The sequence below is a fragment of the Cherax quadricarinatus genome, chromosome 72, assembly GCF_038502225.1.
Source record: "Cherax quadricarinatus isolate ZL_2023a chromosome 72, ASM3850222v1, whole genome shotgun sequence".
NCBI lineage: Eukaryota > Metazoa > Arthropoda > Malacostraca > Decapoda > Parastacidae > Cherax > Cherax quadricarinatus.
This window is the reverse complement of record NC_091363.1, coordinates 13,486,548-13,509,751: the sequence shown is the minus strand read 5'-3', so window position 1 is coordinate 13,509,751 and position 23,204 is coordinate 13,486,548. Positions and strand designations below refer to the sequence as shown.

The following is a 23,204-nucleotide window of genomic DNA, read 5'->3' as shown; positions in this document are numbered from 1 at the left end:
GCTAGGTAGCAAGGCTAGGAAGCATGGCTAAGTAGCAAGGCTAGGTAGCAAGGCTAGGAAGCATGGCTAAGTAGCAAGGCTAGGTAGCAAGGCTAGGAAGCATGGCTAGGTAGCAAGGCTAGGTAGCAAAAGAGGCGAATACGCCAGAAAACTAAAATGAATTTTTAGAAACAAACAATATAGTGTGAATAAATTCCTGAAATATTCAAACAAGGATCCCATTACCAGAAATTTTAATTAAACACACAAGTTTTTATTCCACCACAGGAACACACAAACACAATTATAGATTATCATATATAGCAGCATATGTGTAAATTATCCAGGATAACCCCCCAAAAAAGTCAGTGACATTTCTTAACGAGCCAGTTTGTTAGGCTACATCTCACCTTGTAAAGGCTGTAATTAGTCTTGATACATATTAATAAAGCAGTATATATGGGACTGACTTTGCGACATGTTTTACAAGTCTAGTCTGTGTCATACTCACCTAGTCACATCTCATAAAATCATGTAACCTGCCCAATAAACCGGATTTTAAGAGATATTTCCTGGACACACGTGCCTGCGACACTTTAATTGACTCAGACCATGCATGACTTACACACATAAGAACATAAGAACGAAGGAACACTGCAGAAGGCCTACTGGCCCATGCGAGGCAGGTCCAAGTCTCCTACCGGCTTAAGCCAATGCACCCAACCTAGTCAGGTCAGGTCACATTGACTTAAGGGAGGAACACGGCAACCGACCTGGTAGCACAAGCTATCAGGTCTAACTCACACCCACCCACATCTACTCATGTATTTATCCAACCTATTTTTAAAGCTACACGTGTATAATGTGGATAAAAAGGCTTCAAGGAAGAATATTTGGATTTCCTCCTGAAGCCATTTAAATATTCCACTCCCCTACCACCAAATCTTTTCATTCTGTTTTACCAATAGGTATATTTTATTACATAATATGGTACAAAATATTTAAGAGATACATTGTTGATATAAAGATGACATGTACGATACATTAGGTACATATTATTATGTGTTTTCACTGGTAATAATGTGAAAACCTCATCCAGCTCCTCAGAGCTGGATATATATATATATAATTCTTTGTATAATTATAGGTCAGTGTTGTAGTGTAATTCAGTATATATATATTAATAGAGCAAAATATACATGGAGCCAAGCACACCCATGTTAGTCTCCAGCAAGTTTTTTTTTTTTTTTTTTTTTTTTTTTAAATTTTTTTTAGTCATGTGATCATGACTGTTCGAGGAGCTCCAGGGGGGGCAGACGAACGATACTTATTTCACCATATTTTGCAAATATAACTTCATGATTCTCTAGGTTATTGTTATGCTTATTTTGTATAGTTGAATGAGATACGTGTGTGTAAAGTACATAAATATATGTAGATTTGTTAAAAAAATTTAATTATAGGGAGTTTTGGAGGAGTGTTGCTGTACGAAATGTTAAGTTGTGTAGTGAGGCGCGGCAGCAAGGCTGCGCATCAGTGCAGCATCAGCCGTTGTAGTGGGTGGATAGGTTTTTAGTTTGTGTGTCTTAAATTTTTGCAAAAATGGCTGATCATAATTTGAGCTGTGGCCCACTCACCATCAAATACTTGGTGTTTTTCTTCAACTTACTGTTCTTCGTAAGTATTTGTGCATTGTTCCCGTTCTGGAATTGTCCTGGTTATGAGCTTGTGACGTCATCCGCTATCTCCCATTTCCTGATTTTAATTTTACAAAACGGAAATATCTTAAGATAAAATACAATTGCTTTTTGGCATAAATTTTCACTCTATAGTTATGTAGAAATGAAAGTAGGGAGAATCACAGCCACCCTCGCTGCTCTCAAGGTCTATATGTACGTGGATTTGTGGTTAAAATTTATATTCACGGGGGAGCTCTAAACCAGTAGGTGTCATAGCGCCTGGGGAATGCGAGGCAGTCATGTTTGATCCAAGGCAGGGGAGGATTAGCTCAAGTGTTGACTGGTCCGTCACCTTCATGATAGCAATTTCCACTGATTGTATGTTTCTCTGTCTAAATAAACTTAGGTTTCCTGCCTAATCATGGATTAAAGATTTTGTTGGGATATTTAACCAGGGTCAGGGAGGGTTATCCACCCAGGATAACTCAGGCAAGACAGTGCGTCATCCAGGACTCTCTTGTCTGATTTCCATAAATGAAATCGAAAGAAACACAGTATTTCTTTTCTTATGCCAAATCAAAGTCGAGAACAACATCCAGTATTGGGCCCCTACTTAAACAAGATGGGTCCTACACAGATGACAGCAAGGAAATGAGTGAGCTACTCAAGTCCCAATATGACTCAGTTTTTAGCAAGCCGATAACCAGACTGAGAGTCGAAGATCTAAAGGAATTTTTTATGAGAGAGCCACAGAATTTGGTAAGCACAAGTCTATCTAATATTATCCTGACGCCAAATGACTTCGAACAGGCGATAAATGACATGCCCATGCACTCTGCCCCAGGGCCAGACTCATGGAACTCCGTGTTCATCAAGAACTGCAAGAAGCCCCTATCACATGCTTTTAACATCCTATGGAGAGGGAGCATGGACACGGGGGTCGTCCCACAGTTACTTAAAACAACAGACATAGCCCCACTCCACAAAGGGGGCAGTAAAGCAATAGCAAAGAACTACAGACCGACAGCACTAACATCCCATATCATAAAAATCTTTGAAAGGGTCCTAAGAAGCAAGATCACCACCCATCTAGATACCCATCAGTTACACAACCCAGGGCAACATGGGTTTAGAACAGGTCGCTCCTGTAACTATTGGATCACTACGACAAGGTCCTAGATGCACTAGAAGACAAAAAGAATGCAGATGTAATATATACAAACTTTACAAAAGCCTTCGACAAGTGTGACCATGGCGTAATAGCACACAAAATGCGTGGTATAGGAATAACAGGAAAAGTTGGTAGATGGATCTATAGTTTCCTCACAAACACAACACAAAGAGTAGTAGTCAACAGAGTAAAATCTGAGGCGGCTCCGGCGAAAAGCTCTGTTCCACAAGGCACAGTACTCGCACCCATCTTGTTTCTCATCCTCATATCTGACATAGACAAGGATGTCAGCCACAGCACAGTGTCTTCCTTTGCAGATGACACCCGAATCTGCATGACAGTATCTTCCATTGCAGACACTGCAAGGCTCCAGGCAGACATCAACCAACTCTTTCAATGGGCTGCAGAAAACAATATGAAGTTCAACGATGAGAAATTTCAATTACTCCGATATGGTAAACACGAGGAAATTAAAACTTCAGAGTATAAAACAAATTCCTTCCACACAATAGAGCGAAAAACTAACGTCAAAGACCTGGGAGTGATCATGTTGGAGGATCTCACCTTCAAGGACCATAACATTGTATCAATCGCATCTGCTAGAAAAATGACAGGATGGATAATGAGAACCTTCAAAACTAGGGAGGCCAAGCCCATGATGACACTTCAGGTCGCTTGTTCTATCTAGGCTGGAATATTGCTGCACACTAACAGCACCTTTCAAGGCAGGTGAAATTGCTGACCTAGAAAATGTACAGAGAACCTTCACAGTGCGCATAACGGAGATAAAACACTTAAGTTACTGGGAGCGCTTGAAGTTCCTGAACCTGTACTCCCTGGAATACAGGCGGGAGAGAGACATGATTATATACACCTGGAAAATCCTCGAGGGACTAGTACCAAACTTGCACACAAAAATCAATCACTCAACGAAAGCAAAAGACTTGGCAGACAATGCAACATCCCCCCCCCAATGAAAAGCAGGGGTGTCACTAGCACGTTGAGAGAAACACAATAAATGTCAGGGGCCCAAGACTGTTCAACTGCCTCCCAGCATACATAAGGGGGATTACCAATAGACCCCTGGTTGTCTTCAAGCAGGCACTGGACAAGCACCTAAAGTCGGTACCTGACCAGCCGGGCTATGGCTCGTACGTTGGATTGCGTGCAGCCAGCAGTAACAGCCTGGTTGATCAGGCCCTGATCCATCATGAGGCCTGGTCACAGACCGGGCCGCGGGGGCGTTGACCCCTGGAACTCTCTCCAGGTAAACTCGAGGATCCATCAGTCTTGTCCCCCAGGATGCAATCCACACCAGTCAGCAAACACCCAGGTACCTACTTACTGCTAGGTGAACATGAACAGCAGGTGTAAGGAAACACAACTCGTATTATCACTCGTGCCAGGGCTTGAACCATGGACACTCCGTGTGTGAGGCAAGAAGTTTACTTAGGTATTGGTACACACACGTGTAAGTACAACTGTCATACATAGTGTGTGTAACATGTAAATTACGTAGGATAACCCCAAGAAAAGTCATTGTAATATCTAATTTAAACCTTAAAAGTTAAAACAATTAAGTAACTTAACTGTGAAAATCAAGCAGGTTTATTCAGGTACAGATACACACAAATAGTTATATAAATTATACAACGCATGTGTGTGGATTACCTAGGATAACCCAACAAAAGTCAGTGAATTCCATTAGGGATATACTACATATAAGGTAGTTATTTACATTAGAGATAGGCTCAGGTTACAGTAATATGTGCATGAATGTTAGCTATACAAGAGTGCGTTGCTTACCAAGGCACAGGATTGAGTTGTTGGTTCTAATTTTTTTTTTAAATGCTATGGTTTTTTCTTAAACTATGTTTTCATAATTTCTATCTGTAATGGCAAATACAGCCTATTAAAAGGATCATCTACTTTGGTTTCAGGGTGTAGATGCAAGTTTGTTATTTCACTGACAAAGTTACTATAAGTTGGTGACAGCAATTTTAGTGGTTAAATTTAATTTACAATATTTTATTTCTCTTTGGGATACAAATTTATCATCCAAATAATATCTGAGTATCAACTCCATCAGTGGCCAAGTAAAAATATGTAAAGAATGTAACTAAGTGTAAATATCGATTATATTTTATCATAAATGTCTACATTAAACTACATAGATTAATCATAAAGCCATACACAGTTCTCTACTACAGTAAGAAAGTTAATTTTGTCAAACAAAAATGGATAAAAATATATTAATGGGAATGATGAAGGAAAACAATTGTTGGAGCCCACAGGTTTGCAATAAACATTTGTGCCCTTAAACCACAGATTGGCAATGATAATAGAGTAAACCTTTGCAAGTCATGCAATCATAGCCTGCATTTTCAGTATACACTTCAGATTTGCTTTCTTACTTCCAACAGTAGCATGCCAGTACCAGTAAGGCACATCAGGGCAGAATTAGTGGCACCCGTTAGTTATAGAATGTACCTCCGCCTCTTAGACAAGTCCATTGTTTTGGTGTGGGAGAGGGGAAGCCTGACATTACTGGTGTAAACAAACTAACAGACTAGTTGTCAGTCTGTTTGGACACGTACCATGTAGTAGTCATAATAACAGTAATTATTTTTACAAGTGCAGTGGAACCGCATTTTTTTGGCCACAGCATTTATCGGCTGATTCGTATTAAGGCCGGTTTTTCGGCGGAAATTTTGCTTTGTATTTCGGCCATTGCCTCGTATATCAGCCATTTTAGATGCGTCAGCCTGGAACCCCGTGTGTAGGCGAGTCAGTCTCCCTTTGTCTGTCGGCGAGTGAGCATATACTCCATGCATTCATCCAAACATTTCCTTAAAATCCATTTTTTTTTTTTTTTTTTTTTTAGTGTGACTGTGAAATAAGTCACCATCACTTCTATCCGGGCAAAGAAAGAACAAATCAAGGAAGCTGATGTGGCTTGTTTATTAAGTTTACATTAATGTTTTATCACTGATTTCATCATTGCTTAGTAGCAGCACTGTATAGTCCTTGTGGCTTAGCGCTTCTTTTTGATTATAATAATAATAATAATCATTGCTTAGTTAATCTTAAGTTAATTTTAAGCCAGCCCGTAATGCTATGCATAGTATAAGTGGCTTTGGCATACTGCTCATATCTGTATTTTTTGTACAGTGGTCCCTCGATAATCGTAGGGCTCGAGAGTCGTAATTTTCGGAAATCGTAGCGATATTTTCGTCAAAACATGGGCTCGCTAATCGTAGATTGACTCGCGAATAGTAATTTGTCCGGGACACGTACTCGCACTGAGCCGGGGCGGCCTTCCTTCCCAGTCAGTGTGGCATTGTTTACCAGTGAGCGACGGTCCCCTCACTTGCTCATACGAAATATTCATAATATTCCATTCATTTTAGTGCTTGCAAGTACTAAATAAGCTACCATGGCTCCAAAGAAAGCTCCTAGTGCCAAGCCTTTGGTAAAGAAGGTGAGAAATATGATTGAATTTAAGAAAAACATCATTGAACAATATGTAAGTGGCGTACATGTGGTCGAACTGGCCAGGATGTATAACAAACCCTATACAACCATATCTTCCATCGTGGCCAAGAAAAAGGAAATCAAGGATGCTGTTGTTGCAAAGGGGGGTAAATATGCTGACAAAAATGAGATCAGTACTCAAAGAGGTTGAGAAGTTATTATTGGTGTGGATAAATGAGAAACAATTAGCAGGAGATAGTATTATGATGTCGATTATTTGTGAAAAGGCTAGGCAGTTGTACGACGATCTGGTAAAGAAACTGCCTGCAACTAGTGGTGATGCGAGTGAATTTAAGGCCAGCAAAGGTTGGTTTGAGAGATTTAAGAACCGTAGTGGCATATACAGTGTGGTAAGGCATGGTGAGGCTGCCAGTTCGGACCACAAAGCTGAAAATTATGTGCATGAATTCAAGGAGTACATAGAGGCTTTAAGGACTGAAACCTGAACAAGTGTTCAATTGTGACAAAACAGGCCTCTTTTGGAAGAAAATGCCAAAGAGGACCTACATTACACAGGAGGAAAAGGCACTGCCAGGACACAAGCCTATGAAAGACAGGCTGACGCTCATGTTCTGTGCTAATGCTAGTGGGGATTTCAAAGTGAAGCCGTTACTAGTGTACCATTCTGAAAATCCCAGAGTGTTCAGGAAAAACAATGTTATGAAGAGTAAATTGTGTGTTTTGGAAATCTAATAATAAGGCATTGGTCACGAGGGACATTTTCGTCGAGTGGTTCAATGAAGTGTTTGGGCCTAGTGTGAAGAATTACCTCCTGGAAAAGAAATTGGATCTCAAGTGCCTCCTAGTAATGAACAATGCACCTGCTCATCCTCCAAACTTGGATGACCTAATTTTCGAGGAGTTTGGGCTCATCACAGTAAAGTTCTTGCCTCCGAATACTACTCCTCTCCTCCAGCCCATGGACCAGCAGGTCATTGCAAACTTTAAAAAAAACTACACCAAAGCAATGTTTCAAAGGTGCTTGAATGTGACCTCAGACACTCACTTGACCCTAAGAGATTTTTGGAGAGAACACTTCAGCATCCTCCATTACATAACCCTTATAGGTACGGCTTGGGAGGGAGTGACTACCAGGGCTTTGAGCTCTGCTTGGAGAAAATTGTGGCCAGATTGTGTCGACAAGAGGGATTTTGAAGGGTTTGGGGCTGACCCTGATGAGCCTATGTCTGTTGTTAAATCTATTGTGGCACTGGGGAATTCCATGGGGTTGGATGTGAGTTTGGAGGATGTGGAATAGTTGGTGGAAGACCACAATGAAGAGCTCACCACTGAGGAGCTGCAAGAGTTTCAGCAGGAAGAGCAACAGATTGCAGCTCAGAATCTTGCTGCAGAGGAGGAGGAAGAGAGATGGAAGAAGTTGCCTTCTTCAGAAATTAGGGAGATTTTTTGAAATGTGGGGTAAGATGGAAAGATTTATGGGAAACATCACCCTGACAAGGCTGTTGCAAGCCATATTGGCAACATGTACAGTGACAAAGTCTTGGCAAAGTCTTGGGCCATTTTAGGGAAGTGTTAAAGAGACGCCAGAAACAGAGCTCTCTGGACAGTTACTTTGCGAGACAGGACTCCAGTGAATCTCAAGCTGGTCCTAGTGGCATTAAGAAACAGAGAAGAGAAGTAACCCCAGAAAAGCACTTGGTACCTGAGGTGTTGATGGAAGGGGATTCCCCTTCCAAACTGTAAATAATCCAATCTGTCTCCTCCTCCAGTCTTCCATACACTAAGAAGAATTGCCAATAAAGGTAAGTGTTATGCTGTTAATGTTTCATTTATCGTGTCCCATTGTATTGTTTATGTACTACATCTATATTTCATGTAAAAAAAATTTTTTGTTTTAGTACTTCTGGGTGTCAGGAACGGATTAATTGTATTTACATTATTTCTTATGGGGAAAATTGATTCGAAAATTGTAGATTTCGATAATAGTAACACCTTCAGGAAAGGATTAATTATGATAAATGAGGGACCACTGTACAAATAACCCACACATAGAAGAGAGGAGCTTACGATTACATTTCGGTCCGACTTGGACCATTTACAAAGTCACACAGTGTGATTTTGTAAATGGTCCAAGTCAGACCGAAACGTCGTCGTAAGCTCCTCTCTTCTTTGTGCGGGTTATTTGTATATCTACACACTTTTGTAGCAACAAAGACATTGAGCAAGGAATGGAAAGTAAGAGAACTTTCTTGTCAATTTTTAACCCATTTCAAATACTGTGTGCAACGAAACTATTGAATGCTGGTGGTTTTGAGGGTCATAAATGCTAATTCCTTGTGGAAGGCATATGCTGTCTCCAGTTCAAACTGTTGAATTGAAAGTGGTACTGATGGGTGAAAACTTCAAAATAGATATCCAGGAGTTGCATACAAGCCTAATTCACCAGTAGTTTTGGTCGGAGTTATGAAAGAAATAAGCTTTTAAACTGGGTCAGCTGGCTTCCCACAGGTCTTAGAAATGGAGACCTGGCAAGCACAGTCCCCTTCTTTTTCTGTGTTCTTCATAAGTTGTGTAAATCATTAATATAATAGTTTTCAGGAACATGACCTACACTAATTATGAATGTTCATTGTATATTATTCCAGGTAAAATGCATGAGGAATTCTTTCAGGACTAAGAGTAACTGTACAAAGTGTATTTATTTGATTGATCTTTGTTTCATTTGTAACTCCACAGACCTTTGAAACTTGTGTGAAGCTACTGAGTTTAAACAAAATCTGAATTGGAAAGGTAGTGACCATTGATCCAGTTTATATGAAATGATCTCAGTCCATTTCTAAGCTCATCATATTACAGAACGGTTATAGGTGCTAGTATTTTGCTACAACCAATATGCATAATTTTACATTATCAAGAAATCCATAATTTTCACAAATCTTAGTCACCAAGCAGTCAGAAAGTAGCAATATTTTTCTGTTGAAGAGTTCTCCCCCCTTGTTAATTTAAAATTATTATTAAGCACTAACCTGACACTTAAATTATTGCTGATAACTCATGGTTCTGCTAGTCACCATTCTTGCCACCTAGATAAATCACCGAAGTTGCCAATTTAGGAAGTTATTGACTTTGCTGGACACCTTTGGAATACTCTGGTATATTTTTACCAAAATAAAAGATTTATTTATCCTCACAAATGAGGCTCATAGAAATTGCATAGTATGGCCTGGTCATGGACCAGGCCACTTGGGGCATTGATCCCTGGAATACCCTCCAGGTAGGTAGACTCAAGGTAAGCAGATTAGTTAAGATAAGATTTCATTCAGATTTTTAACCCTGAAGGATTAGCCACCCAGGATAACCCAAGAAAGTCAGTGCGTCATTTGAGGTCCTCAATCTCTTCCCCCAGGATGCGACCCACACCAGTCGACTAACACCCAGGTACCTGTTTGCTGCTAGGCAAACAGGACAACAGATGTAAGGAAACGTGTCGAAATGTTTCCCCCCCCCCTGGGAATCGAACCCAGGACCTCCATGTGTGAAGCGGGAGCTTTAGCCACCAGGCCATATATACAGTGGACCCCCGCTTAACGATCACCTCCAAATGCGACCAATTATGTAAGTGTATTTATGTAAGTGCGTTTGTATGTGTATGTTTGGGGGTCTGAAATGGACTAATCTACTTCACAATATTCCTTATGGGAAAAAATTCGGTCAGTACTGGCACCTGAACATACTACTGGAATGAAAAAAGTTCGTTAACCGGGGGTCCACTGTACATGTATTCATATATATTTTTGTATGTTACAAGCATGCTTGTAAATTTTATTTATTCAACATTAAATAAATTGGTTTTAATTTAGTATCCTATATTAAAATTATTTTATTTTTGCAGTTGTCGGGGTTGGCCCTGATTATAATGGGTGGTATCGCCCAGGGTTTCTTCAGCTCGTACATGCAGTTCTTTGATGGGAAATATGAGACTCCAGCCATTGGCTTGATCATCTTGGGTTCCATCATTCTAGTCATCTCCTTCTTTGGATGTTGTGGGGCTAAGAAAGAAAATGTTTTCATGCTGAGAATAGTAAGTAGTTACTGCACATTTTCCAGTGATACTTGCATTGACTTAATAGGTTTTGTGTAATGTATTTTCAACTTTAATTAACTCAGAATTAAAAATACCTATACAGTGATACCTCGCATATCCAGCCTGCCAATATCCGAACTGGCCCTGGGAAAGGCAAAATTCTAAAATTATTACTGAAACATCCAAACAGCCATTTGGATATGGCAGAAGGCTGAATCAAACTTGGCACGCACTTGAGTATACCGGTTGGCTACTAGGAGCCGCACTCTTTACTTTCCTTTTAGCATTATTACAGCTGTTTCCTAGCTATCTTGTGTACGAAACCAAAGAGGGCCAGGAATGTGCTTACCCTAGGGTAAAAGAGGGAAATATAGTTACACGTGGATGCAGGTTGGTCCAAGACTGGGGAAAAAAACAAAAGATTACGTGCAAGACTGGCTAGTGTGTGACGAAGACGACCCTGGTGTGCAATCTCTTACGGATGCAGAGATTGCAGAGTCAGTGTTGCACCCAGAACATTCCGAAAGTGACGACGACGACCCAATCCCTCCAAGAACAAAAACTTCTTCATCAAGAGGAGATGTCGAAACACTTTTGGAGTATGTTCACAGCCCATTTGAAAAATTATGGTTCTGTGGGCTGTGAAATCTGGGAGGCTGTTATTCAAGCCCAGAGTGTGTGGTCCCACTGCCAGACGACATTGGACTCATTTTTTAAACCTACAGTGCTGTTGCCGATGGTGATATGACAGGGTATGGATGGCGATATGATGGTACGGATGCGCATTTTTTCCCCCTTATGTATACAGAAACTGTGTTTCCGAACTGGTCTTGGCCCATATATGTAGTTCGGATATGAGAGGTATCACTGTACTTAAAATATAGGTATGAGAAAGCATGCAAGCAGTCTAGTAGTTTGTTAATGACATTGGCGGTATAGTTAACCAATGGACACTAGTACCACTTCAAAAAATATATAGCCAAAATTTTGGACTTGTATGACTAGTAAATTTCATTAAGCCATGCTCATCCCATTGAAGTACATATCTTGTAATGAAAATTTTACAAGGGGGTCCATACTGTATTTTATTTTTCAGAGAGGAGAATAAATCTTCTGTTTATGTGATTATGAATTTAAAATAGAAAGCTATTTGCAAAATAGCTAAGAATTTGGTCACTTAGAGCAATGGAATTGACTTAAAATAGGATTTGGCAAAACTGCCAGTGTGTAAATTGTACCTAGACAACTAACTTTGCACCATTGTAATTCCATAAGTTTTCCATCAAATTTTGTAGGTTAGGAAATGGTGCAGCGTGTATATTTTGAAAAGTATAATTTGTGGTAAAGTTGGTCAAAAATTGGATCCTTCAACAAAGTAGTTAGTGATAGCTTTTTTTTCATCCTGTTTGGAGAAATTTGTTATCTGTTGATCAGTTTCTTAAATTGGTATTTTAGTCTAATTTTTAATTTACTTTGTATAATTTGGTATTTACTGTAAACTCTCAATATACAAACTTTTAACAGTTTGCCTTCCTGATGATGGTAATCCTTGTGTTGGAGTTTGCTGCTGCAATCACTGTTGCTATATTGCGACCAGACATTGAGACCCTTTTGAAGGAAAACATGAACAAGACTATGGAGAACTATGGTGATGATAAGAGTCTTGTAACAAAGGCTTGGGATGATCTACAGAAAAAGGTAAGTAATACTTCAAGTTTTGTTGACTGATACCAGGTGGTTAGGCATAATATACTTCAATAATTGTCAAGGATTCTGCTTCTATTTTTTATTTTGCTGAACGTCTCTTCAAATTATTTACATTGTTTTAGCACGATTGCTGTGGAACTTCTAGCTACAGAGACTGGGAGTGGACAAAATACGGCCAGAATGAGACTGTGTTGGGTGTTCCCGACTCCTGCTGCATGAATATTACTTCTCAATGTGGATACAAAGTTTTTCCAGAGCATGGAACCCCCAGCAACATCTACACCGAAGGCTGTTATACGGCTTTGACAGAATCTGTTCATCGTAACTTAGGAGCAATAATTGGAGGCCTGGTGTTTTTGGCATTGCTTCAGGTATGTTTAATATTTTTCTGAGTACTTTTTAACACGTATAAGCTGTAAAGTCTCAAATGTGTTATGGCCCCCCTTTTTTTTTTTTACTTTCCCTTACAGAGCTGCAGTTTTTTTTTATCAGATTGGTGTCAAATCCTGCTTTAGTTGTGTAATTTTGCTTAGGGATTTATTAGTTTTTAAGACGTGATTTTTTTTTTTTTGTTCCATCTCTTAAATCATGCTTTTAAAACAGAACATATGACTTGCATTACATTCGCCCTCCTCTTCTGCACATGAACCTACCCTTCACATTTTGTTTTACATCGGTACCCTTCCTCCATGTGCTGAAATAACCCGTACAGGTGTGGTTGCAAATTGTGGGAGTTTGGGAGGGTTTATGAAAGCTTTGAAATTGAAAAAGAAAGGTGAATAAGTCTAGGCAATTAGATTGTAGCATGAAGAAGGTAAGAGGTTTTTGGAGTAGTTGAGTTGGCAGGTGGGTTTGAAAGAGGTGAATCATAGATGGAGAGAAAGATAAGTAGTGTAGGCTGCTATGTTAAGAAAAGTTTATTTTGGAAGCAAGAAAGGGATATGTACCAATATATAGTCGTACCAACACTTATATGGGTGTGAGGCATCACTATTTAAACATCAGTAAGGAGACTGGAAGCTTTAGGGGCCGGTGGGTCAATTTCTCACGCGGTCATGATAATTATGTGAAAAAATATGATTTTGGGTTTTGTTTACAGAAAAATAGTGTAAGTATTGGCAACACTTTGGTGAAAACCCCATCGTAATACAATGTTTCTAAAGCAAATTATAGCTACTTGAAACATGTCGGGTGACGACCCACCAGGTAAATACACCTACCATCCGACTTACAACCTGCTCGACTTACGACCGTTTTTTTTTTTTTTTTTTTTTTTTTTTCCTCCGAATTTCTGGGAAATAAACAGCTATTTGTGTTGTACACAGTGTTTATCCTAAACCTTACAGTATAAAATACAGTACTAACAGCATAAAAAGTAAAGTAAAACATGAAATACCAAAATAAAACAATAAAATAAAGTCATTACAAAAATGTGATGTTGATATTCAGTAGTAAAGTTCGACTTACGTCCATTTCGACTTACAACCGGTTTCTCGGAACGGAACTCGATCGTAAGTCAGATGGTAGGTGTATATGCTTGAGTGCGAGGTGAATTTTTATATATATTTTTTGTTTGATTTTTTATTTTCTGTCTATTTTCCTTTTTAATACATACACTAAATTTACCACTTAATATCATTACAATGTGGGAGGGGCTTATAGCAGACGTGGGAGGAGCTTGCATGATGGTGCAACGACCAGTTGCTGATGACAGCAGTCTGATCTCCACTCACAAGATGCCTTATACTGACGCTATTATTACTAATATCCTTTTTCTGCTTATATCATTTATTCAGTAATGATAGTATGCATAAGATAACTTGGATAAACATAAGAAAGCCAGCCAAACTAATAATATTTGTATATTATGCCCGGAGGGTGGTGGGTGACCTTGATGAAATGATTACACTAGATCCTCACCATAAGAGAAGGGTTTTCTATGTTATCTCTGGTAGCATTACAGAAAACGGTGTACTATACATGGGAAACAATAAGAAATTACTTAAGTCGCATAAATAAACCCAAAGTAGCGCAATTTTCGTGAATTTTTTTTTAATTTCTTGACATAATTAGCTAATCCGTGCATTTGCCCGAATATCTCAAAAGTAAGATTTTGGCCTATTGCTTAACAATGCACCATTAATAACCCTTCATCGCGCAATTGGTCCGAAAATTTGAAATTCGAACTGAACTCCCTATGGTGGATAGAGTAACTCAATACAAGGTCACTGATCCCATATAAATTGATTTCTGATGGTTAGTTTTCGAGCAATTGCTAATCTCCGGAGACCGAAAATATTAGGCTGCTCCCGACGAAGGGATTAAAAAATTTGATGTTGCAAAACTTGCAATTGTTAATAAAACACACCAAAACAGTTTTTTAAATTTAATATACAAACAGACAATATAAAAAACATAAATGGAACTTGAATCAAAACATTTTTTAATTGTTACAAAAATATAAAAAGGAAGCAAATCTCAACAATGACAAATTGCAAAGGGATGCAACTTTCAATCCCTATATTCCTGAGATTCATTTGGATGACCAATTATTCTATATTGCTAATTGATGGTATGGTAGTCGCTGAAGCAATTTCTATCACTCTTTATCCAGATTTACTTTGCATACAGAACACTGGAATGAGGATGTGACCAATTTCTTCGAGTGGCTGCAATAGTTGCAATCGTAATACCTTACTTTTTCTTCACTAATTTCTGTTTTTTTGGCTGGCCTTTCTTCCTCCTCATCATCACTTGACACCTGTGCATCCGGTGGCAAGTATTCATCACCACTATCCAGCAATTCTGGTTCATCTACCTCTGCTTCTGAGTCACTCTCTTCAGAAACGCAGACATACCTCGACCTGCTGGTGGACTGCTCCCCATAAAACAACTTCTCATTGATCTGGAAGGACAATAGAAACCTCCTGTATAGATCCAGACCACTACAGAGTTCATATATGCAATTGAAATTTTTTTATAAATATTTATTTGAGTAAAATTGGACATTCCCGGAAACTCGTGCAAGACCGAAATAATTCGGTATAAAATGTTTGCACTTTTTTCAACTGCATGCTACACTCATATTATGCTTCACACGGACTTTAGGTATATATCAAAATATGCCTAAACTATTCATGTAAGCACTAAACACAACAATCAGTACTTACCGACATTGTAGAATGTATAATCCAAGAGTAGATTAGTAAGGGTGGAGGGAAAAATGCATGTGTGGGTGGAGCCAAGCCACCAGTGTTTATATTTTGATCTCTCAACCAATGGGAAGGCGGCAGAACCGAACTGTACTTAGCTGAAGAGACTCAGGGAAGGCTTGTGATTGGTTGGAACTAAAGAACGGGAAGCTGGCCACGCAGGGCGCGAAGTATGACACGCGCCAAAAACACGTAATCAATACCGAATTTATCCGGACCAACACGATAAAGGGTTAATGATTGTATTGAAATGATTTTCACAGACAATATAAAACAGTGTGTTTGAATTTAGAATGGAAAAGTTTTTGGAATTTCTCAAATAATTTTGATTTTGTGGGAGGGTAAAAGGCAGGTATTTTAGTGAATGTCAAAAAAGCACACCAAGTGTATTTTTTTCACCATAATAATAAAGTATATTAGATGAGTTTTATCCATTAAAAATTTGTGTTAGACATATTCTAACAGTTGGGATTGTCAGAAGTGTCACTCAAAGTGCCAATTTGTCATGTCATGTTGCCATATGTCAAAATTAGTAAATATTTTTTTTCTGTTTGTTTGCCAATCTTATTGAAACTTTGTCATGTTCATCTACATATGCACTTCTAATCGTACACCAAAAATAAAAGAAATCGGTTGAAAAATAAAGATTTTGAATGAAAAAACCACACGCCACCCTTTAGGTTTTTTTTTGCTATCTCCCACTGAGGCAGGGTAACCCAAAAAAAGAAGAAACTTTCACCATCACTATACTCTCATACATCCCCTTCATTAATTCTCTTTTTGATACCTTGTCCTTCATATATCCACCCACTGACATGTTCACTCCCATTTTTTTTTTTTTCCTCAAGTTAGCCATCTCCCACCGAGGCAGGGTGACCCAGAAAGAAAGAAAATCCCCATACTTTCATCATTATTCAACATTTTCACCTCACTCAAACATAATCACTGTTTTTGCAGAGGTGCCCTGATACAACAGTTTAGAAGCATATATAAAGATATATAACATATCCCTCTAAACTGCCAATATCCCAAAACCCCTCCTTTGAAGTGCAGGCATTGTACTTCCCATTTCCAGTACTCAAGTCTGGCTATATAAAAATAACCAGTTTCCCTGAATCTCTTCACTAAGTAATACCCTGCTCTCACTCCATCAGCTCGTCAGGTCCTAAAAACCATTCATCTCCAATCTAACATGCTAATGCGTGCTTGCTGGAAGTCCAAGCCCCTTGCCCACAAAACCTCCTTTACCCCCTCCCTCCAACCTTTTCAAGGATGACCCCTACCCCATCTTCCTTCCCGTACAGATTTATACACTCCATGTCGTTCTACTTTGATCCATTTTCTCTAAATGACCAAGCCACCTCAACAACCCCTCTTCAGCCCTGTGACTAATACTTTTATTAAATCCACCCCTTCTAATTTCCACACTCTGAATTTTCTGCATAATATTTACACCACACATTGCCCTTAGACAGGACATCTCCACTGCCTCCAACCACCTCCTTGCTGCAGCATTTACAACCCAAGCTTCACACCCATATAAGAGTGTTGGTACCACTGTGCTTTCATACATTCCCTTCTTTGCCTCCATATATAACATTTTTTGTCTCCACATATACCTCAACACACCACTCACTGTTTTTCCTTCATCAATTCTAAAGTTCTCATACTTCATAAACCCTTCCACTGACATGTCAACTCCCAAATATCTAAAAACATTCACTTCTTCCATACTACCTCTCTCCAATGTGATATCCAATTTTTATCAAAATCATTTGATACCCTCATCATCTTACTCTTATCTAGGTTCACTTTCAACTTTCTACCTTTACACACACTCCCAAACTCATCCACTAACCTTAGCAACTTTTCCTTAGGATCTCACATAAGCACAGTATCAGCAGCAAAAAGTGTCAACTCCCATTATGTATTCCCCATAATTTAATCCCACCCCTCTCCCCAACACCCTAGCATTTACTTCTTTTACAACCCCATCTATAAATATATTAAACAACCATGGTGATATTACACATCCCTGTCTAAGACCTACTTTTACTGGGAAGTAATCTCCCTCTCTTCTACACACCCTAACCTGAGGAACTGTACATGCTCTGTCAATCCCTAGGTACCTTCCTCTCTTTCATACAGTTATTAAACAAAAATATCTGAATATATTCACTTCTTCCATACTCCCTCCATCCAATCTGATAGTTTTTTTCCATGCCTAATTTGTTTGATACCCTTATCACCTTATTCTTATCTATGTTCACTTTCAACTTCTTTTACACACCCTTTAATTTATACATTTATATTTCTTCTCCTGCCATAACTGATCCTTCAGCATTATTGCTGCCCCTTCCTTATCTCTAACTCTGATACACCTGACCTATTCCCATTTATTTCTCCTCGCTAAATTCCCCTTCAGCTTTTGTTGCTTAGAGCAAAGACATCCAACTTTTTTTCATTCATTATATTGGCAGTCATCAGTCTTATCTGCACTCTGTTCTTGCCTATGTGAACATCCCAACTTATAAAAATTTCTTTTAGGAATTTATACAGGAAGAGGGTTTAGTAACCCATTGCATTTTAATTGCCTTTTATGGCATCCATGGCTTATGGAGGAAAGATTCTTTTCCACTTTCCCATGGAGATGAAAGGAAAATAAATAAGAACAAGAACTATTAAGAAAATAGAAGAAAACTCAGATGAGTGTGTATACATATACATGCATGTATAGTGTGACCTAAATGTAAGTAGAAGTAGCAAGGGGTACCTGTTATCTTGCATGTTTGAGATAAAAGACTCCAGAAATTCTCCTTTGGTGTAAAACAACAGGTTTCTCTTTCACATTGATATGGCACGATGTTAGTACCTCCCTAGGTGGGTGCTGTAAATAGTGTGTAGTATTAGCTTAAAAAAAAATAGTCCTACTTTAGCACTTACAAGTGAATGTAATTAAAAAAAAATAGGTTATGTATAATTCACAGGATAGAGGAGGGTAATGGTTTTGGCATTTTGATAGGATGCAGCAGAAAAGAATGGGGGGATAGGGTTGGACTGAACATTTTAAGTGAGAAGGGCTTGACATATTGTTGGAGTGAGCAAGGTAACACAAGGGTAAACTGGCTTAGCTAGACTAGAGCCTTGGAGGTGGGAAGTAATGAACTCTGATTGGGGAAAGGGGATGTTGCAGTTGACAGTTTTTTTTTTTTTTATCTCAGCACTCCTGACAAGATAACTATTGCATTAATAATGGTAGACCTCAGTTTTAATTTTTTCTAGTGCTCTGGAAATTTTACTACCACCAGTTTATTCCACCATAAATGCAGCAACCATATACAAAACTAAAGCCCACCACTACCTAAGGTTATAATTATAACCTTAATTTTTAAAGGGGTGGACCGGTAACCCTGCAGAAGGCATCGGTCAGATGACCAAAAGCTCCCAAACTACCTTACTGTACCACTGTGACTATCTTTAATCATAGGCTAATTGTAAGAGTGGTAAATACAGTAGGGCCCCACTTATATGGCGGGTTAGGTTCCAGGCCATCGCCGGAAAGCAGAATGCCATTTTTTCCTTTTATAAATGCATATAAATACCAGACAACAAGTTTACACTAAATTATATTAAGTTAGTAATAGAACTAGGCATTAAAAACACAAAATAAAATACATTCACAGTACATTCATTACTTACTTTTAAGTATTTGTAATCTTAATGTAGGGAGAGAGGTGAATAGTACTTATTTGTAGGAAGTCAGGTGTAGGTAGCCCTGGCTCCCCGTTTCAAACTTAATATATGATATTTAAAACATCCCAGAGAGTTAAAATACACATACAGTACACTCACTATTTACCTTAACCCTTAAACTGTCCAAACGTAGATCTACGTTTTTTCAACATTTGAAAGTATGTAAAAAAACGTAATCTTTTTGTTTTTCTACATTTGAAAACTTGTAAAAAAAACTTTGATCTACGTTTTTTTTATTGAAAATATGTAAAAAAAACACTACGCATGTGAACATAGATCTGTTTGGACAGTTTAAGGGTTAAAATATGTGTAGTCTTAATGTAGGAAGAGAGGTGAGTAGTATTTATTTGTAGGAAGTGAGTGTAGGTAGCCGGTAGGTGTAGCCTGCCTGGGCTATGCCTACCGGCTACCTACAGTGTGGCCCAGAGCCATATTATTAGCATTGACATACCTTGTTCACTGAATTTAATCGTTTCTAACAACTACCTTTAGATGCCATCATAAACGAAGGGAGAAGTAATGAATAATTCATGCCAAAAATTGTAAACAAAAGCAGAGTGGGGAAGTGGCTGGGCCAAACGCAAATTCATACACGTTTTCTCTGATGGCTGAGCAGAGAAAACGTAATGTTATCCCTCCACCCGGCTACCACACAGGTCCACAAGTATTATTATCAGAGCACATATAAAATATGCAATAAATGCCAGACAACAAGTTTACACTAACTTATATTAAGTTAGCAATAGAAATAGGCAAAAAAAAAAAAATGTAAGATACACACAGAGTACACTTATTACTTACCTTAAAATATTAATATTAACGTGTGAGAGGTAAGTGGCAGGGTGTTTATTGAATAAAATCAGAATGGCACACCATCATCCTCTAACTTGGCATTTAAAGCAAGAGGCTTAATGACTCCTCTTTTTAAGTAAGTAAGTTTATTCAGGTATACACAAATACAGTTACCTAGATTATCATACATAGCAGCATATGTGTAGAGAACCTAGGATAACCCAAAAAGTCAGACAGAGTGACTTATTTCCATTGGGGTCCTTTATCACAGCTAAGCTTAGACGCCATTGCCAATGAGAGCCAACTAGTTAACAAAAGAGTAAACGAGAGAGAACGAGATACGGAGTTCAGACAATGTAAGAACACAAACTGAACGGGTAGTGGGCGATCACTTTGTCAGGCGAAATAAATGCGTATTAATATGTTTCTGCTTTTAGTTCATTCACATATGTTTGTAAGAGTTTGTAAAACTTTTACCTAACAATATTTTTTATTATAATAATTACCTCACAATACTTTGTGAGGTACATTGTGTACAAGTTAGTACAGAATAAACAAACAGCAACACTTCCATTCTCATGCAACACATCATTTTTAGAGTGAAGATGATGATATTATCGTAATAAAAAAGCGCTAAACCCACAAGGGTCGTGAATTGCTATATATAGAGTGAAGGCATACAAAAGGAATATTTTTATACAGGTATCCCCCATTGTTTGACTAGAGAAACGTAATTCTTCCGACACTACCTACACAGCAACTTTGTAAACAGATCTCATATTTACGTCAGTTTTTATGCTGTGAGTGTGTGTATCATGTTTATATGCTATGTAATGTGTTTCTTATATAATTTTGAGGAAAATATCATAAATGAATTAATGAAAATGTCTATATTAATGTAAAATAAGACATTTAGTGTGCCCAAGAGTGATTATTACGTACTATTGGCGTCATGAGTAGAGAGACTTAGTGATTTTAATGTGCATCTGCACACCAGCACAGTGTGTAAGTATATTTAGGTACAGGTACACATAAGTATAATTATCAGAGTACATACGTATAAAATATGCAATAACTAGAAAACATAATAGATGTGGTCAAGGAGAATGTAAACAAACTGGGCGGGGGGGGGGGGGGGCACCGTATTTGAAAGACCACTTGCTGTATAGCAAATTTGGATCATAATTTGACATCGCCGTATTAGCGGAACGCCGTAAAGCAGGGCCCTACTGTATATTCAGTCTGCTCAACATGTGCTAAGTTCACCACTTTTTAATCTGCTTGCAGTTTCTTTACATTGTTGCTTAGCCAACTCCTCATTTGCGTTATGATTAATTAGCAATGACCTGTTTAATGTGGAAAAGCCTGGCAAGCTTGAAGTTTAAAAAATATAGTAAGTTTGAGGTTTAATGGATGTGCTGTTGATTGTAACTTTTATGAAGGTATTCAGGTTAATTAGTAGACTGGAATCCTGGAGGTGGTAAGGGCAGTGCCTACACTGTATTCAGAAGTACTAAGTTAGGAATATTTATGAATTGTCATAGATTTTACCTGTAGTAATTAATATTTTGAAAGAAATTGGCAAGTTTCAGATCTGAATACCCATTGGGTAAACCTGTCCTTGTTTTATAACCCTGAAGGTCCCCAGGTCACTGGGTGGCTAGTTGTGGGATACAAAAAGAGAGGAACCATTCCTTTGTAATCTTTGTAATTGCTTAAAATAGTTCAATTCAGACACTTATGGGTAAAATGTGTAGAGTTATTTATATACTTTTTTTTTTTTTTGTAGATGATTGGTGCCTGGATGTCTTGTTGCCTCATCAGAGCGGTAAAGGAGCGATACGAGATCTTGTAAATGCTGCCTCAAGTTTTTGGTTGAAGAGTGTGGGACTTTTTCTTTTTACCACATTTAAATGCCAGATGAAGCTGGTCACAAATATTTTCCGTTGTAATCATGTTATTGCTCGCTAAAAGTACACAGTTTTAAATGGAATGTTTGAATTTGATCTGGTATAGCACTTAAGTTTTTAATTGTAATAGCTTCGGTGATGTGCATTGGGAGCATGTCTTGGTTCCTTAATGGAAGTTATTTATTCTGTTTTTAATATTGAGGGAACTTGTGGCTACATCATTATATTAGATGTGCCAGTTTTCATTTCACTAGGGAAGGGGGGGGGGGAGTGGTTTGAAAATGAAGGTTGATTTTGTGAGGTAAATTTTGAATAGCTTTCTTGCTTTGTTATCAGTGGATAGTAAATCTTGGCATATCATTTACTTAAGAGGAACATTTAAGACATCTAAGACTGGCTTCATCAGTGATGTATTGAAAGTGCATGTTTTGTTTGAGAGAGGGGGGAAGTTAGGTTCTCTGTAGTAGGTTTAATTTTGTATTGTAAGGAAAGAAGTGTTTAGTGACTTTCATACTGCATGTTGATTGAACAGTAAGTCTTGTGTAATCATTTACATAGAGGAACATTTATGAATTTTGATGTGTAATACAGCTCTATATATATGCAGTACCTATGTCATGCCGAACAAGATAAATCTGTAAAGTAAAAGGACAAGAGTGCGACTAATGTGACATTTTATTGTGGCAATGTCTCGCTCTCCAGGAGCTTTGTCAAGCCGTCGCTCCTAGAGAGCGAAACGGTGCCACAATAAAATGTCACATTAGTTGCACTTGTGTCCTTTTACTTTACATATTGTTGGTAATTCTACCAAAATATATACAAGATAAATCTATCTTTTATGCAGAACTACCCTTAAAATGTAACTGAAACTTCTAATTCTCTTTGACCCACTTCTATTAAACTTCTCAGGTCCATTTAAATTATAGTACTGTCTGTTTTTCTTTATGGGTAGAATGATTTTCAGGCATTTATTGCACGTGCAAGTTTTTGCATATGCAAGATTTCTGATTTGGCAAGACATGTATACTTATGTTCTCAGCCCCTTAATAAAGTTGTTTTTTAAATAACATTTTAATTTCCTTTCTTTAAATCAGATTATTCTGCAAACAGGTAAGGATAAATATTAAGAATATTATGGAACTTAATGCTTAGTGAAATTTCAGTAAAAGTATTTTGATTATTGCAGTTCAGCATGTATTGGGTTAGTTTTGAAAGATCTGCGTGTATCTTGGATCAAACCTGAATCACATTCTCTTAGAACTGACCCCTATATAGGGGTTTAGTGCTCCCACAGTTGAACTGCAAACTATAATTATCTGAATACATTTTGCATATCTTGATTTGTTCATTCTTATCTGCAGTGCTGTATAACCCTTCTGAGTTTAGTGCTTAATTTGATTATTTCCTTGGCCATGATTTGCT

The 23,204-nt window shown here is 38.2% G+C and overlaps 1 protein-coding gene across 1 annotated transcript; it reads left to right on the top strand.

The window, feature by feature from the left end:
• Positions 1-1,495: 1,495 nt before the first annotated feature.
• LOC128701325 (CD63 antigen) lies at positions 1,496-22,373 on the top strand. Its single transcript, XM_053794990.2, has 5 exons — positions 1,496-1,656; positions 10,217-10,405; positions 11,933-12,106; positions 12,238-12,486; positions 21,662-22,373. The coding sequence occupies exons 1-5, from the start codon at positions 1,582-1,584 to the stop codon at positions 21,725-21,727; spliced, it is 753 nt and encodes a 250-aa protein (XP_053650965.1). The 5' UTR covers positions 1,496-1,581; the 3' UTR covers positions 21,728-22,373.
• The last annotated feature ends 831 nt before the right edge of the window (positions 22,374-23,204 follow it).

Bases quoted from the DNA above. Each gene is read 5' to 3' on its own strand.
- LOC128701325 (XM_053794990.2), top strand. From the start codon at position 1,582: ATGGCTGATCATAATTTGAGCTGTGGCCCACTCACCATCAAATACTTG. The intron at 10,406-11,932 runs GTAAGTAGTTAC...AACTTTTAACAG, and splicing joins ATGTTTTCATGCTGAGAATA to TTTGCCTTCCTGATGATGGT. The intron at 12,107-12,237 runs GTAAGTAATACT...ACATTGTTTTAG, and splicing joins GGGATGATCTACAGAAAAAG to CACGATTGCTGTGGAACTTC.